Source organism: Halichoerus grypus, chromosome 8, assembly GCF_964656455.1.
Source record: "Halichoerus grypus chromosome 8, mHalGry1.hap1.1, whole genome shotgun sequence".
NCBI classification, from domain to species: Eukaryota; Metazoa; Chordata; class Mammalia; order Carnivora; family Phocidae; genus Halichoerus; species Halichoerus grypus.
This window is the reverse complement of record NC_135719.1, coordinates 79,911,318-79,928,383: the sequence shown is the minus strand read 5'-3', so window position 1 is coordinate 79,928,383 and position 17,066 is coordinate 79,911,318. Positions and strand designations below refer to the sequence as shown.

The window sequence follows — 17,066 nt, the reverse complement described above, 5'->3', positions numbered from 1 at the left end:
CAATGTCAGCAAGAGTTCCAAGGGTGGAACATGAGGGAGCCACCCAGGGTCCTGACCCCAAAGGATGGGGAAAATAATGGAGATTCAGTGAACTCCAAAGCAAAGATCAGAGTGCTTCCCAAACCCCTTCAGATGTGGGTACCTGCCTTGTTTCTCACCAGCAACCCTCTGACCATCTGTTGTCTCTCTCTCCCTTTCTTAATATTGTCACACCAGCCTGGATCCGGGTCAGGGAAGAAACCAAGGGAACTTCCAGTTTGCACCGAACGCTGTGAGTGAACTTTGTTTTATTCTTCTCTGAAGACGCAGCCATCAGATATTTACAGCCCTGAGCTCCAAAAGGGAAAAGAATTTCCACTTTCCTAACTGATGGTGTCTCAGATGCTCTCTCATCTCAGCCAGGAGAGTAAAAGGTAAATAAGTCCAGGAGAAGAGGACTCGTGCATCATAGTGAGGAGATAGGGCACATCTGGTTATTCTATGCCCAGGAGCGCAGTATGCCCAGAAGTTAAAGAACAATAAATGAATCACCCTTAATGTGCAGGCTGAGCAGGAGAGAACTGGTTTGTGGCCAAATGATGTATTTTAGAGATGGAGACATTTTTAAAGGTCAAATATGATATCCACAAGGAAATTATTTCCACAAAATCCCTGACATTTGTTTTCAGCCTCTGCAAGAACTTACTACAGAGAGCTCACCCATTCACCCGAGAGACCATTACACTGTTAGAAAGTTCCTTCATATTGAGCTGGAAGTGCCTCCTTGTAGCTTCCAGTCTGAAGTCCCACAGAATCATCTACATCATCTTCTCAGAGCTGGCATACCTTCAGCCCCAGGAGCTGGACAGGAGCAGGAGAAACAGAAAAGCCAGGAACGCTGTTGCTATTTTAACTGGGATTCCTTAAGATCAATCACTTTTTTTTTTCATGCTAGGAGCTTGGTGGCATACTGTACCTTTAATAATATAGAGGGAAAAAATGTTAGCCTGCTGTCAGATGGACCTGTCTGTATTACATCAGAGCTGTGCAACCTTGGATAGGTTACTTAACCTCACTGATCCTTTTGCTTACCTATAAAGAGAATCATCTATAAATAGGAGTAGTCAAACCTGCTGTGCTAATCTTAGAGTTGTAATGCTCAAAATATGTCATGTACATGAAAATATCCTATATGTTATGAAGAGATCTCTATATATTAAGTTTTACCGTAATGACTGTCCATCTTCATCTTTTTGCCAGCCTTTCATATCCCCATTTTCGACTGGCGGTAGCTGACTTCTTGGCCTCATAATCAGGATATACGGGAAAGTTCTTATTTCAGCTTTATACCCCAGACACAGTCGCATCATCAAACAAGGTGGCATAGAATCGTGAGAGAACCAAAAAGCACTGTGAGGACCTTGGATGAAGAGTTAGAGAAATAAGCAGGGACATTTTCTGAACAGACAGCACAGGGAGAGGCCGGAGCCCTGGCAGTGAGGAGAGGGTTAAATCCTTCCCCTCTGCAGTACAAAAGAAAAGAGTGTGCGGAAAGATTAGGATTTTTGCTTTTACAATGGGAGCTGCAGAAGCGTAGGGAAGAAGCTGAAGAAAAAAAAAAGGGGGCGTCTCCCCTTTAAAGACTTGCAGAGATTGAGAGAGAAAGAGAGAGAGAGAGAGAGTCAGGGACAGAGAATCAGAGAGAGCGCGGGCCAGTCTGTCTGTCTGTCTCTGGGAAGGGAGAACGTCTCTGCTTCACAGTGATTAGCACTGGGGGAGAGGCATCCGTTGGCTTCAGACCCAAGGAGAGACCAGACCAGGTCACCCCGGTTAGGACTCAGTGAGCTTTGCCCCTCCCTACCCCACCTCCACCCGGGAATGTCTCGGCGAAAGCAGCGGAAACCCCAACAGTTAATCTCGGACTGCGAAGGTCCCAGCGCGTCTGAGAACGGTGGGTGCATGGGGAGGGGTGCGGGAGCCCTGAGTCCCAGCCCGTGTGGGTCAGGCCAGGGCAAGGGAGGGCACCCGGGCCACGGGTGAAGCCAGGGGAGGACTTGGTCATTGGGGGTGTGAAGGAATTGGCTGCAGGGAGTAGTAAGGCGTTGACCTGTGCTGGGGAGAAGCCCCCGCTTGGCTTTTCTCAGGATTGATTCTGTTTGTGTTTTCCTTGTTTTTCTCCAAATGAAATGGAGTTTTCAAACTGGCTCTGTCTCCCCACCCAAGAGTTTTCTCCTCAGGTCCCCCTTTGCGCACTGGTCTTTGTGCCGTTGCTAAGTAACCTCCTCAGACCTGGAGGCCGTCTCTTAGGGGTGGGATTTTCCCCCCTTTTCTTTCTGGAGAGTTGGGTTGCAAGAGAATGAATTGGATAAACGTGAAGGTTCCCCTGAGGGAGAAGAGAAAAAAGTTTCTCATTGTTGGGCTGAGCTGAGAACAGATCAGAGCTCCCAGAGGGAGAGAGCTAATGTCGGTCAGATGCAGCCTGGTTTGGGGTGTGGAGCCATGTCACCTGGGGTAGAGACCGGAGGGCTTAGGTTTGTGCTTCAAGGAGGCCAAGCTAAAAAAAAAAAAACAAAAAACACAAAAAACACAAAAAACAAGTATGAGTCAACATACTTGGATCTGTTTTTAAAGTAACAGATTTTCTGGGGCCCCTGGCTGGCTCAGTCTAAAGAGCATGCAATGCTTGCTCATGAGGTCGTGAGTTTGAGTCCTGCATTGAGTGTAGCAATTACTTAAAAAGAATTAAATAAACTCAAAAAAAAAATAAAGGAACAGATTTTCTCTATGAAGGGGGGAGGGTATTTCATGTATTCTTAGAACAGTCCAGGACGTGGTGGATAGTGGAGCAACGAGGGTACTGAAAAGTGACATTGCCCAAAGTCTCAGGAACAGTGAGAAGCACTGTCAGGACCAAAACCTAGGATTCCTGAGGCTCAGGGCTGGCGGTGCTCACTCTGCTACATTAGGGTTTTTCAAACTTGCTTGACTGTAGATCCTGGCTAGAGTCTGGGAATCTCTATCTTTGCAAGGGATCAGGTAGTTCTAGGATCAGGCAAGTTTTGGACATACTGCTATGGCTATATACATTCATGCTGTGAAAGTCTGGAAGTCCTGCCTCAGGGATAAGCTATTTAGCAAACAGTTGATTCACCCGACAGTGTAGTGTAGTACTAAGAACAAAGGTTCTGAAGCCAGACTTCCAGGATTCAAATCCTGGTTCCACCACTTGGTTAGCTGTGCAACCTTGGTTTACTTTGTCTCTCTGTGCTGTTTCCTCATCTGTAAAACACTAGCTACCTCCTTAGGTTATTGTGAGAATCAGAGTGAGTTAATATGTGTAAAGCACTTGGAAAAATAAATAGCATAAATAAGTGTTCAATATATGTGGTATGGTAGTCCCTAACAGAAATAAGTACTTAATACGTGTGAGTATTGTTATTACATATGAGGACATTGGCACTTCCTGCAAGGGCTGAAATATGTCCAAAGCTCAGGAACCTCTTGGCGAACTTTAGTATTTCTCTAGGAGACATGTGCTATGGAAAGCTCTAGCTAGGATACTGTATTTGTAGTGACTAAAATGAAGTTATGGATTAAACTTACCTTTCCACCTGTTGTAAAAAAAAAAAAAATGACCTGAGATTAAATCAGTGCTCCATGTGCTAAGGAACAGCCTTAACAGACATATTGTGTTTTGGAGAGAACACATTCTCCTCAAGTCACTGCCTTGCTGGGATCCCACTGTGCCCATATTTAGAGGTTCATGGTGGTGGCATCCTTCCCTCCTGGGACACATTCGCCCTCCTTAATGCTGCTGCAGGCCGGATGTTTCCTCCTCAGGCTCTACAGGAGACTTCCCGTTGCCTCACAGTCCTGCTCCCCTGCTGGCTGGATTGTGGAACAATGCCCAAACACCCCCTGCCTCCAACCGCCCCCCCAAAAAACAACCTCTCCTCTCCTCTTCTCTCCCCACACCTCCCAAGTCTGCTCACCCACAGCCCACACCACTGCTGATGAAAAGCCTGTAAGGGAGTCAAAAGAAATTTTTCAGCACTGCCCTGAGTGGATTCTCAAGCCCCTTGAGCCGTAGCTCCCACTTGGGGCCGCGAACACTCCGGGGCACAGGGATGCTGCTGCGGAGTTGTCCCCGTAGAAACAGTGCAGGCTCCAATCCAATGGCGGCAACACATTTGAGCTGGAATTTTGCCTTTGAGCCATAAAAGTCAGAAACATAAATGAGAGGAGCAAGAAGGCAGCAGTAACCTCTTAAGGTCTGCTTTAAGAAAGCTGAAGGGTTTTCTGATCAGAATTCTCCTGAGAGAATTCTGAGAGAAAGATCCTGGGCTACTTGCATGACCCGGAGTGTCACTGGGTCACATCTGGAGATGAGGTGGCTGTCTCTGATCAAATCTAAAATTCCTTCCTGCTCTTACAAGATAGATAGATTTCCTACTCCCTCCTTTTCCATTGGTAGAGTTCTTATTTGCTTATGTGATCTTCAGACCCCTGACTTTTCTTTCTACCCCAGAAGACATTTTCTTGTTCTGCATGTGCCCAAATTAGGTGGGGGGGGGGGACTCTATGTTCATCCTCTGGTGTCCCTGTGAAACTATGGGCATCCCTCAGGAATATCAGCAGACATTTATTTAGCAGGTGAGGGTGTCTCCAAGGTTTTCAGGAGCCCTTGCCTTCTTTCAAGCAATGTTTACCATATGTGACAAGCAAATGCTGAGCCTTTGTTGCACATTTATAAGCCTCATCTCTGCGGTGACCTAAGATGTCACCAAGAAACAGTCTGAAAAGACCTGTTTTCTAGCCCTGTTTTTGTTCAGCTTCCCTGACCAGAACACCAAAAACCTAACAGAATAGTTATTGCACATAAGTGATGAGAAGGAAATAGTCTATTTACTTAAAAACTCTGGAGAGAAAAAAAATTTTCTCTCCCCCTACAGAGTCTAGAAATCTGAATTAGAGAACATAAGGGATGTGACTAGGGAAAATGTAAACTCGTACATCTGGGAAATAAAGGAAACGATCAGAAACCCAGATATTTAGTGAGAAGGAGAAATCAGGACAACAGCCAAACAGATCTAGAGGGAGAAATGGAAGCTGGCAGACATCAAGAGCAGCAAAAGGAGAAGGAAGGCAAAAAGAGAGTTTTGAGGATTCTGTTCGTCTTCATATCTGGAAGCAGAGAACATAATCCCTTAGGGTATGGAGCCCAAGCTTTTCAGCCCTTAGTAACCCTGGGTCAAAAAGAAAACATCTCTGTGTAGATAGAAAGTAACTCAGGTGGGGTGTGATATAGAGCACTGGATCAGGAAGCAGAAAAGCTGGTTTTTATTTTTATTTATTTATTTATTTTTAAAGATTTTATTTATTTGACAGGGAGAGACACAGCAAGAGAGGGAACACAAGCAGGGGGAGGGGGAGAGGGAGAAGCAGGCTTCCCGTGGAGCAGGGATGCGGGGCTCGATCCCAGGACCCTGGGATCATGACCTGAGCTGAAGGCAGACGCTTAAGGACTGAGCCACCCAGGCGCCCCGAAAACCTGGTTTTTAATCCAGCTTGGACTTTGAAACTAGGTGACCTTGGGCGGGGCCATTCTTCTTCCAGGGCTTCAGTGTTTGGCCTTTATTTTTTATTTTTATTTTTATTTATTTATTTATTTTTAAAGATTTTATTCATTCATTTGACAGGGAGAGAGAGAGAGAGAGAGCACAAGCAGAGGGAGTGGCAGACAGAGGGAGAGGGAGCAGGCTCCCCGCTGAGTAGAGAACCCAATGTGGGGCTAGATTCCAGGACCCCAGGATCATGACCTGAGCCATCCAGGTGCCCCTATTTTTTTATTTTTAAAAGATTTTATTTATTGGGGCGCCTGGGTAGCTCAGTCGTTAAGCGTCTGCCTTCAGCTCAGGTCATGATCCCAGCGTCCTAGGATCGAGCCCTGCATCAGGCTCCCTGCTCAGTGGGGAGCCTGCTTCTCCCTCCCCACTCCCCTGCTTGTGTTCCCTCTCTCGCTGTGTCTCTCCCTCTCAAATAAATAAATAAAATCTTAAAAAAAGAGAAGATTTTATTTATTTATGTATTTGAGAGAGCGAGCATGAGCGGGGTGAGGGGCAGAGGGAGAAGAAGAAGCAGACTCCCCACTGAACAGGGAGCCCAAGGCGGGGCTCAGTCCCAGGACCCCGAGATCATGACCTGAGCTCAAGTCAGACACTTAATTGACTGAGCCCCCCAGGTGCCCCAGCATTTGGCCTTTAAATAATACACTCCTCGGTAATATTTGTGGAGCATTTACTATCTGTCAGGTACTATGCTAGGCCCTGTATGCATTTCCTCTTGTTAATTCCTCCCAACTCCACTATTATTACCTCCATTAAATTTTTTTTTAAGATTTTATTTATTGGGGCGCCTGAGTGGCTCAGTCGTTGGGCGTCTGCCTTAGGCTCAGGCCATGATCTCAGGGTCCTGGGATCGAGCACCGCATCGGGCTCCCTGCTCGGCAGGAAGCCTGCCTCTCCCTCTCCCGCTCCCCCTGCTTGTGTTCCTGTTCTCGCTATCTCTCTCTCTCTGTCAAATAAATAAATAAAATCTTTTTTAAAAAAGATTTTATTTATTTGTCAGAGAGAGCGAGCGCAAGAGCGCACAAGCAGGGGGAGCAGCAGAGGGAGAGGGAGAAGCAGACTCCCCGCTGAGCAAAGAGCCCGATGTGGGACTAGATCCCAGAACCCTGGGATCCTGACCTGAGCCGAAGGCAGATGCTTAACCGACTGAGTCACCCAGGCATCCCCCCATTTACTACACATTTTTGAATGTGTAGTAAAACATACATAACAAAATTTACCATTTTAACCATCTGTAAGCATATAACTCAGTGACATTCAGTATATTCACAGTGTTATGTAACCATTACCAATATCCATCTCTAGAACTCTTTCATCCTGCAAAACTGCAACCCTATACCCATTAAACAATAACTCCCCATCCCCCTCTCTCCGCAGTGCCTAGCAATCACCATTCTATTTTCTGTCACTATGAAGTTACCAATTCTAGATACCTCATGTAAAGGAATCATACACTTTGTCCTTTTGTGTCTGGCTTGTTGCACTTAGCATGTTTTCAAGGTTCCTCCATGTTGTAGCCTGTCTAAGAATTTCATTCCCTTTTGAAGCTATACCCCCATTTTAAAGAGAAACCCAAGCCTTAGAGAAATAGAGAAACTTTCCCAAGATCACAAAGATTAGAAAGTGCTGGGACGAGAACTCGGGCCTGTTTGCTTCAGAGCTGGTAATCTTAATCACTTTGCTCAGAGGGTCAGATCTCAGTCCCTTCCAGCAGCAAAAGCGTATGAATTCCTGGCTAAATGCTGAGTCTTTCAACGTCAAAAAAATGTCTCTTTAAAAACCTTTTCGGTGTTTGATCTAAGATATTCCTGTTCTGGAAACAAATATATTTTTCTCACTTAGCACCCCATGTAAACATACCTCAGCACGCCTGTTTGCCTACAATGTTGCATAGGCCATGGGTGCATTACTAGGTGTGGGTAGCAAAGGAGTGAGTATGTGTATGTATTTAGGAGAGAGGCGTGATGCAGAGAACATGGGACATTTCCCCCTTAGAAGTAGTCTATAGCAACAGTAGCAGCAGTTACAGAATCGATTCATAATTATGGAAACTATTAGTGTTGGACCAACACTAACAGTAAGTTTAAGCAGGTGCTTACATAGTGTGCTTTGTTTCTTCAATAGCTGGACGATACTCGAACTCTGCGTGGAACAAACATTTATCTTAAAATTAGAAGTATGGCTCAAGATGTACGTATTCTGGGAAAGGCAATACAGTCGCTTAACCGACTGAGTCACCCAGGCATCCCCCCATTTCACAGTCAGGTCTAAATCATATCAAATTCTGGCAGACAGTCTGTCCTTTGCTGTCCTGCCCACCGCTCCCTTGCGGTGTATTCAATAAACTTCTATCTCCTTTCAAAAAAAAAAAAAAATTCTGTCCATGGAAGCTGGACACAAGAGAGCTAACCTGTGGCTGCGGGCAGAGGAGAGAGGGAGCCTGACAGGAAGATCTGGCATTGAGCAGCTGGTTTCGCCACTGTCTAAATTTTGGCCAGGTTGAGGGCAGGTAAGAGGTGAGCAGCAGGATAGAAGGTTTACTGCGAAGAGCAGTCGCCCGAAAGCTACTGTGGTTCTCATCCTTGGCTGGACATTGGGATCACCTGAGGAATTTTATAAACATACTGATACCTGGATGCCACCCTCAGGGATTCTAAATTCATTGATCTAGGGTGTGGCCTGGATATTGGGATTTTTTAAAGGCTCTGCCGGTAATTTTTTTAAAGATTTTATTTATTTATTTGACAGAGAGAGACACAGGGAGAGAGGGAAACAAGCAGGGGGAGTGGGAGAGGGAGAAGCAGACTCCCCGCTGAGCAGGGAGCCCAACGGGACGCCGGGGTGGCTCAGTCGGTTAAGTGTCTGCCTTCATCTCAGGTCATGATCTTGGGGTCCTGGGATCGAGTCCTGCCAGTAATTTTGATGGGCAGCAAAGTTTGAGAACCACTTGTTCAACTACTATCCTGCTGTGCACTCCCTACCCATTTTTCTCTTCGTTCTCCCTAGCCATGCGCTCCCAAGCCTAGAGCAGCAGTTTAGAGAGCTACCTGGTTTCCTTTTTCCTTGTTATTTCGGCTCTTTATAAATTTAAACAAGCATGTCCAGGTCTTAGTCTCCACGTCCATCCCAGACTTTGTGTGTGACCCAGGATAGCTTACCTCACCTTATCTGCTATCTAGGGACACCGTTACCAGCTTAGTTTATTCCTGTGTTTATGACTTCATTCCTGTCTGCCTAAGAATCCTGCCCCCCTTTTCAGGAGAGGCAGTGAGTGCAAAGTGCTGAGAAAGAGAGGGTTCCTCTTACAGGTGGCTGTTGATCCGTCACCTTTCAGCAGGGACTAAATTTACCTTAAAGAAGAGTGCAGATCGAATTACACATCAGAAAGCAAGTTTCATTAAAGAGCAAGAAAGGGGACAGTGTTTCCCAGGAGAAGATGAAAAGAAAAGGATTTCTTTTCTTGTCGGAAGAGTTGACAAAACAGCAACTTGATATCAAATGTTCAATGCTAATTAACAAATGCTCAGTAGAAAGCCTCCATCTCATTCCCTCTCCCTTGCTGAGGCCAGAGAGCAAATGGCAGGTGGGAGCTACACAGGGCTCTTTCTCTAGCATTAAAGAAGCCTTACAATGTTGATGTGCTTGAGAAAGCACTGGACAGGAGTTGAAATTCCAAATGTTTGCCTCACTGAATTACAGTGTGAACTTGAAAAAGTCACTTCATCTCTCCAAGCTTCAATTTCCGTATGTGTAAAAATAAACAATACCACACTAACCCGTCACCTTCCATAATTGAAATAGATTCCCCTCTCCCTCACTGTAAGGGTCAGGCCTGAAAGCACGGAGCTCATCTGTTTCAGAGCCATCCTTTATAACATTACGATCCTCATGATTATTTGAAGTTTCTAAATATAATTCAGTAAAATGTTCTCATTTTAAAAAGATGGCAAGGGGCACCTGGGTGGCTCAGATGGTTAAGCGTCTGCCTTCGGCTCAGGTCATGATCCCAGGGTCCTGGGATCGAGCCCCACATCGGGCTCCCTGCTCTGCGGGAAGCCTGCTTCTCCCTCTCCCACTCCCCCTGCTTGTGTTCCCTCTCTCCCTGTTTCTCTCTCTGTCAGAAAATAAATAAAATCTTTAAAAGAAAAAAAAAGATGGCAAAATTTGCGTTCAAAAGTGAAGTGGATGTTGCCAGTATTAGGTAGTTTTATCTCCATCCAAAAAAGGCTCCTTAATGTTGCCATATGCCAATGATATTGACCAACGTCTTACCTCAGAAATTAATAAGCAGGTTAATAAGCAACATGAAACACTGATCTAATTTTAGTATATGCATATTTTAGGTTATTTTGACGCTTTGCCATTGACAATGCCAGTTCTCTAATCCAGAATATTTAAAGTCCCGTATGTTCATATTAACATGATTTGTAGAGTTTTTCAAGTTTTTGTCACCACAGTATTTCTCTGAGAAAGATAACATAGCTACAATATTACCACTTTACAAAAAGGAAAATGGTTGCATGATTGACCACTGTCAGGCAAGGACAGAACTGGGATTAGCACAAGGTGGGTTTACTGATGCCCAAGAGAACCACAAAACTAAGTGACTGGGGGTCAGTTCCTGTAAGTAAGATACACTCCTTCAGGAAGTGGAAAACCTATGAAGACACATTTCAAGATAGAAAGGGGCTGCAGGGTATCTGGTCTAAGAGACATCTCACCCCTACTTATCTTCTCTGAAGGGGAGGTGGCCTCTGTGGCGGTGAGCTGGTGTTAAGTCATTTCTAGGCATTCAAACCAGATTGGGGCTGAAAGGGCTTTTGGCACTGAGAGGCTGTCTGGTAGCTCCCACTGCATTTTTCCCATTGTTTCAGGAATTCCCCTCCCCCCAGGTTAGAGCTAGGTGGGCCTCTAGGCCCCTGCAGGCCGGCATCTCCCCAACCTCCACAGTCCTTAATAGTGACAGCGTGCAGTGTTGTTGCAAGAGAAGGGCAATGGAGGAAGAAGACGGGCAGGGAAGAGAGTACTAAAGAGGAGATGGCTCCGTGAATAAGCACGAGCTCCTTAAATCAGGTGTGGGCCGGGTGATCTGGGGGGTAACTTGCATTCGGCTATTCTGCGGGAGGAGGGGCGGGGAGTAAAGGGGCTCAGTGTTCCGTAGAGAGGGGTCCTGAAATGACTTCCTTGGAAATTCTACCTTGCAGCCTCCCACCCTGAGAAACGTCTTTTGTGGAGAGGGATGGGGGTAGGGTGGGAATAAAGGTGAGGAAGACTGGACAAAACTTGGGGTATTTGGGGGTGCGTGTTTTGATGAGGGATGGATGTTCCGGGCTCCCTCAGACCTCTGAGATCAGACCATCCTCTCTGGAGTCCACGTTTTCCAGGCTCAGTAGATCTTTTATCCAAAGAAAAATAAGAGAAGCCTCTCGCTTTGCTCTGTTGAGCAGGGCTGTGTTTCCCACTGTGTCCCCATGAGCCTGAGGGGGGTGGGGGCAGGTCTGGGCAAAGACATCTGGAGAAGGGGGGAGCTGGCAGAGTGCAAGGGAAGGTGGACCCCCACCACGCCCCACAAGCACCTGTCACTGAGCCTCCGGGAACCTGCTAGGCTCTGGGCTCCGGCCCCACACACCCACCTCCCACTCCCCGCTCCCGCCCGGCTCCCGAGCAGCTCCTCCCCCATCTCCCCTCTCCCAGCTTTCTCGCTCCAGCTCCTCCCCTCCTCCGTGCCTCCCCGCTCCCCTCCCCCTCCTCCGCGGCTCCCTGCCCCCGCCGCCGCTGCCGCCGATCTCCATCTCCGCAGTCTGGGCCGCTGGGCGCAGAGGCTGCCGCAGCCCCGGCGGCCACCGCCGCCTCCCCCAATCCCGCTACCTATTGTCTCCCACTCTACCCGGCCCTCCACCTCCCCCACAACCATGGCGCACGAAACCGGGAGGAGCTCTCGTCTCGGGGGGCCCTGCGGGGAGCCGGCGGAGCTTGGAGGTGCGGTAGGGCCCTGCCCCGGCAGGGGTGGGGGCGGAGGGGATGCGCGCGGGGTAAGGGACTTTCGGCGGACGGGATGAAATGCACGATTCTCTGCCTAGGACCCCCTCCTCACGCCTGTTCCTTGCGCCCGCGGTGGCCCGGGGTTGGGGGGGTGGGGGACGGACTAGGGAAGGCAGAAGCTTGAGCTTGCCTGCCCCTCCCCACCCCCCTACCCTGGGGTGTTTCGCGTCCGGGCCGGTCAAGACTGAGCTCTAGCCTTCTGCGTGGCCTGATGGTGAGCTCATCTCCCCGCCCCCCACAAGCGGTTACTGGGCTCGTTGTTAATTAGAGCCTTCGCAGGCCCATCCCAACCGCACCACCCACGCTCTCTCCTTGTCTTCTCCCTAGGTGATGCTAGCGAGGAGGACCACCCCCAAGTCTGTGCCAAGTGCTGCGCACAATTCACTGACCCAACTGAATTCCTCGCCCACCAGAATGCATGTTCTACTGACCCCCCTGTAATGGTGATAATTGGGGGCCAGGAGAACCCCAACAACTCTTCGACCTCTTCTGAATCCCGGGCGGAGGGCCAAAATAGTTCCCAGGTCATGGAGGTAGAGCACAGCAACCCCCCGGATTCTGGGTCTTCAGTGCCCACAGATCCCTCCTGGGGCCCAGAGCGGAGAGTAGAGGAGTCTGCGGGGCACTTCCTGGTGGCTGCCACAGGTACAGCAGCTGGGGGAGGCGGGGGCCTGATCTTGGCGAGTCCCAAGCTGGGCGCAACCCCATTACCTCCAGAATCTACCCCTGCACCCCCCCCTCCTCCTCCTCCACCTCCGCCCCCAGGGGTAGGCAGCGGCCACTTGAACATCCCTCTGATCTTGGAAGAGCTCCGGGTGCTGCAGCAGCGCCAGATCCACCAGATGCAGATGACTGAGCAAATCTGCCGCCAGGTGCTGCTGCTTGGCTCCTTAGGCCAGACAGTGGGCACCCCTGCCAGTCCCTCAGAGTTACCTGGGACGGGGACTGCCTCCTCCACCAAGCCCCTGCTTCCCCTCTTCAGCCCCATCAAGCCCGTCCAAACCAGCAAGACGCTGGCACCATCCTCCTCCTCTTCTTCCTCCTCCTCGGGGGCAGAAACGCCCAAGCAGGCTTTCTTTCATCTTTACCATCCGCTGGGGTCACAGCACCCTTTCTCTGCCGGAGGGGTTGGGCGAAGCCACAAACCCACCCCTGCCCCCTCCCCAGCCCTGCCCGGCGGCACAGATCAGCTGATGGCCTCACCTCATCTGGCATTCCCAGGCACCACGGGACTACTGGCAGCACAGTGTCTTGGGGCAGCTCGAGGCCTTGAGGCTACTGCCTCCCCAGGGCTCCTGAAGCCAAAGAACGGAAGTGGCGAGCTGGGCTACGGGGAAGTGATGGGTCCCTTGGAGAAGCCCGGTGGACGGCACAAGTGCCGCTTCTGTGCCAAAGTATTTGGCAGTGACAGCGCCCTGCAGATCCACCTGCGTTCCCACACAGGTGAGAGGCCCTATAAGTGTAACGTCTGCGGCAACCGCTTTACCACCCGCGGCAACCTCAAAGTGCATTTTCACCGGCATCGCGAGAAGTACCCGCACGTGCAGATGAACCCTCACCCGGTGCCCGAGCACCTAGACTACGTCATCACCAGCAGCGGCCTGCCCTATGGTATGTCCGTGCCGCCGGAGAAGGCCGAGGAGGAGGTGGCCGTGCCCGGTGGAGGTGTGGAACGCAAGCCTCTGGTGGCCTCCGCCGCAGCACTCAGCGCCACCGAGAGCCTCACGCTGCTGTCCACGGGCGCGGGCGCAGCCGCGGCTCCTGCGCTGCCTGCTTTCAACAAGTTTGTGCTCATGAAGGCAGTAGAGCCAAAGAGTAAAGCGGATGAAAATACCCCTCCGGGGAGTGAGGGCTCAGCCATCACCGGGGTGGCAGAAAGTGGCACAGCAGCCCGAATGCAGCTGAGTAAGCTGGTGACGTCGCTCCCCAGCTGGGCGCTGCTTACCAACCACTTTAAGTCCACAGGGAGCTTCCCCTTCCCCTACGTGCTGGAGCCCCTGGGGGCCTCACCCTCCGAGACCTCGAAGCTGCAGCAACTGGTAGAGAAGATTGACCGGCAAGGAGCTGTGGCCGTGGCCTCTAGCGCCTCGGGAGCCCCCACCGCCTCGGCGCCCGCGACCTCGTCCGCCGCCTCGTCGGGACCTAACCAGTGTGTCATCTGCCTCCGGGTGCTGAGCTGTCCTCGCGCGCTGCGCCTGCACTATGGGCAACACGGAGGTGAGCGGCCCTTCAAATGCAAAGTGTGTGGCCGAGCTTTCTCCACCCGGGGCAACCTGCGCGCGCACTTCGTGGGCCACAAGGCCAGCCCAGCCGCCCGGGCCCAGAACTCGTGCCCCATCTGCCAGAAGAAGTTCACCAACGCTGTCACTCTGCAGCAGCACGTTCGGATGCACCTGGGGGGCCAGATCCCCAACGGCGGTACCACGCTCTCCGAAGGCGGGGGAGCTGCCCCGGAAAATGGCGCGGAGCAGCCCACAGTCTCGGGCCCGGGGAGTTTCCCCCAGCAGCCGTCCCAGCAGCCGTCCCCGGAAGAGGAGTTGTCTGAAGAGGAGGAGGAGGACGAGGAAGAGGAGGAAGATGTGACTGATGAAGATTCCCTGGCAGGGAGAGGCTCAGAGAGTGGAGGCGAGAAGGCAATATCCGTGCGAGGTGACTCAGAAGAGGCTTCGGGGGCAGAGGAGGAAGTGGGGACCGTGGGGACCACGGCGGCGGCGGCGGCGGCGGCGGCAGTAGCCACCGCCGGGAAGGAGATGGAAAGCAATGAGAAAGTGATTCAACAGCCTTCCCTGCCGCCGCCGCCGCCACCGCCGCCCCCGCCGGCCAACAGCCTGGATCAAACACAGCCCATGGAGCAGGGAGGCGGTGATGTCGCCGGAGGCATGGAAGCGGGGGCCAGAGCGGAGAGGAGCTCGAGCCCAACGGCAGCACTCAGCCGGGAAGGGGAAGGCAGCGGCAGCGCCTCGGTGGAGCTGAGCATGCAGGAGGCCATGAGAAAGGAGCCGGGCGAGAGCAGTAGCAGAAAGGCCTGCGAGGTGTGTGGTCAGAGCTTTGCCACGCAGGCAGCCCTGGAGGAGCATCAGAAGACCCACCCCAAGGAGGGGCCGCTCTTCACTTGTGTTTTCTGCAGGCAGAGCTTTCTCGAGCGGGCTATCCTCAAGAAGCATATGCTGCTGGCTCACCACCAGGTACAACCCTTTGCCCCCCATGGCCCTCAGAATATTGCTGCTCTTTCCTTGGTCCCAGGCTGCTCACCTTCCATCACTTCCCCGGGGCTCTCCCCCTTTCCCCGAAAAGATGACCCCACGATCCCATGAGCCTGTTTTTCTGTACCTGCTGCCCCTTGACCCAGGGAGCAGAAACCAAGAGCTCTGTAGAAGGACCTCTAAGATGTATGAGCTCTTATTTGTCTTTTTCTCTGAGTCCTTCTGTGATACCTCCCTAGTGGCTTTTCTCTAGTCCCCAAGCTTGGAAATAGTTGTGCTCACAGGGGGATGGCCCCCTGATGAATTTTTCTTCCCTCTTCACTCGTGTACCTGAGGAAAATAGATTCTCTACAGCTTTCACCTTCCCAAGGGGAACCCTCTCCAGCTTCCCTGGGGTGACCCTTCTCCCCTCTCCTTTCTTCCTCTCCCTTTCCCTTTGGCAGGTGCACCTGAGCACCCACATTTGGAATTGCAGCCCAGCCCGAAGGGGCCGGCAGCTGTCTCTGGAGGGCCCAGTGCCACTCCTCTCTGGTGACCAGGTCAACCTGCAGGACTTCCTATCCCAGGACATTCCTGTCCAACTGGTGAGGGTAGGTCCCCTGTCTTTCTGGAACCAGTACACAGCTTTCCTGTCAAGTGACCTGCCCACCAAGCCCCGGAGTTCCAGCTCCGCCTCCACTACCACTTTAGGCCTGGCGCCACCAGTGCTGTTTGGCCTGGGAACTGTGGCTGGGAACGTGCCTCCAGCAATGGGATCCAGAGAGGCCAAGGAGAAGAGAGCCCCCCTCTTCCTATTTCGGTCTCCTGCATCCAGGGCAGTGCCTAAGAAGCCCACCATAGAAGAAAAGTAGCAAACTGTACATTCCTTCTTTCCCTGCTCCAGAAAGTGCCAGCAATGAAGACACAACAATATCTGTATCTGGCGGCCCGGCCCTACGGGGTAGGGGGAAATGAAGGGCATATAGGACATTCTTCCCTGTACACTCTCGTTCAGGCGAAGGTGTTGGCTGGTCAATATGCCAAGACACCTCCAGCTTCTCCTATTCCTTCATCATGGCCTCTCAAAGTTAGGAAACAAGCAGATGTCTTGCCAACAGGTCTCCCGTGGAATATTTTGGGAACTGTGAAGTTCATATCTTTAAGAAGCATTATTGGTGAGGGGGGGTTGAAAGAGTAATGATGGAGAGTTGAAGAGTGTTGCTAAAGCATAGGGCTTGCTGGGAACCTATGAGATTAAGAAAAGGGCATGGTGTGAGGGAGGGGACCTCCGATTCTTGACTGGATGGGTCTCATGAATGTTCTTTTGGACTATTAGTGACTTGCTGTGCAGCACTGCACCACAGGTCATAGGGGATTCCCTAGCACTAGTGTGCTCCTAGTTTTAGATAACTCCCTCCTTTATTCCCTGGCCCCTTGGATTTTCCTTGTCTTCCTTTCTCAAGGCCTATTTCCTCCCCCATTTTGCCTGTCTATGGACCAGGGCTTATGTCTTTGCCACTGTCTGGGTCTTAGAGTCCCAGACTTTGGGAGACGAGCTCTAGGTGGTGTTCTCCCTGCCTCTCCGTCTTGTAATGAGATGTAGTATTTACTCTTAACATAGGATCATTTGGAACAGGAGTTCTGAGGAGGAGAGAGTGAGAGTTCTGCTACTGACTGACTTGAATGATGGTTTCTCCTCCAAAGGTATAGGCTCCGGAGCTTCCTAACATAGTAAAATGTGAAGAGCAGACAAGGGACATACTAGTGTCTTTCCCTTTTCATTAAAAGTGTTTTAACCAAATATTTGTGTGTTTTTCCTTATTTCGTGATTAAATAGCCAGCTGGGGTGTGATATGGGCATTCCCTAACACTGAGATTCCCTTCCCACCTACATCTCCTGCCAAAGCTGAACATATGGTGTTGAAATATTTAATTTATTCAGCCTTGTCCTAAAACAACCTCCAGTGAATGTAATTTCCCTGTGGAAATGGAGTTTATGTTCTCAAAAAGTAAAGGATTTGTCCATTGTGTGCATTCATTGTCTAGATTTTTTCTTTGCCTAGAACTTTCCACCACCAGGCTTTTGTGGGGTCTTTTTTTGTTTGTTTTGTTTGGAGGTTGGAAGCTGTTTCTTTGTCTTTCCTGAACCCCAGGCTAGCCTACCTGATCTGCAGAACCAAGATGAATTAATCTTTATGATCCTTGAGATCTGATGTTATAAACAGGAAAAAAAAGT

General features: G+C 50.5%; 1 protein-coding gene across 4 annotated transcripts; it reads left to right on the top strand.

Moving 5' to 3' along the window:
- The first annotated feature begins 1,607 nt into the window (after window positions 1–1,607).
- SALL2 (spalt like transcription factor 2) lies at window positions 1,608–16,631 on the top strand. 4 transcript variants are annotated; one of them, XM_036114625.2, is made up of 3 exons: window positions 1,608–1,930; window positions 11,976–14,833; window positions 15,295–16,631. In XM_036114625.2, the coding sequence occupies exons 1-3, from the start codon at window positions 1,858–1,860 to the stop codon at window positions 15,700–15,702; spliced, it is 3,339 nt and encodes a 1,112-aa protein (XP_035970518.2). In that variant the 5' UTR covers window positions 1,608–1,857; the 3' UTR covers window positions 15,703–16,631. The 4 variants fall into 4 exon arrangements, with proteins under 4 accessions (XP_035970518.2, XP_077909575.1, XP_035970517.2 ...); XM_078053449.1 differs by lacking the exon at window positions 1,608–1,930 and adding an exon at window positions 10,585–10,679; XM_036114624.2 differs by lacking the exon at window positions 1,608–1,930 and adding an exon at window positions 11,394–11,585.
- Window positions 16,632–17,066: the final 435 nt, after the last annotated feature.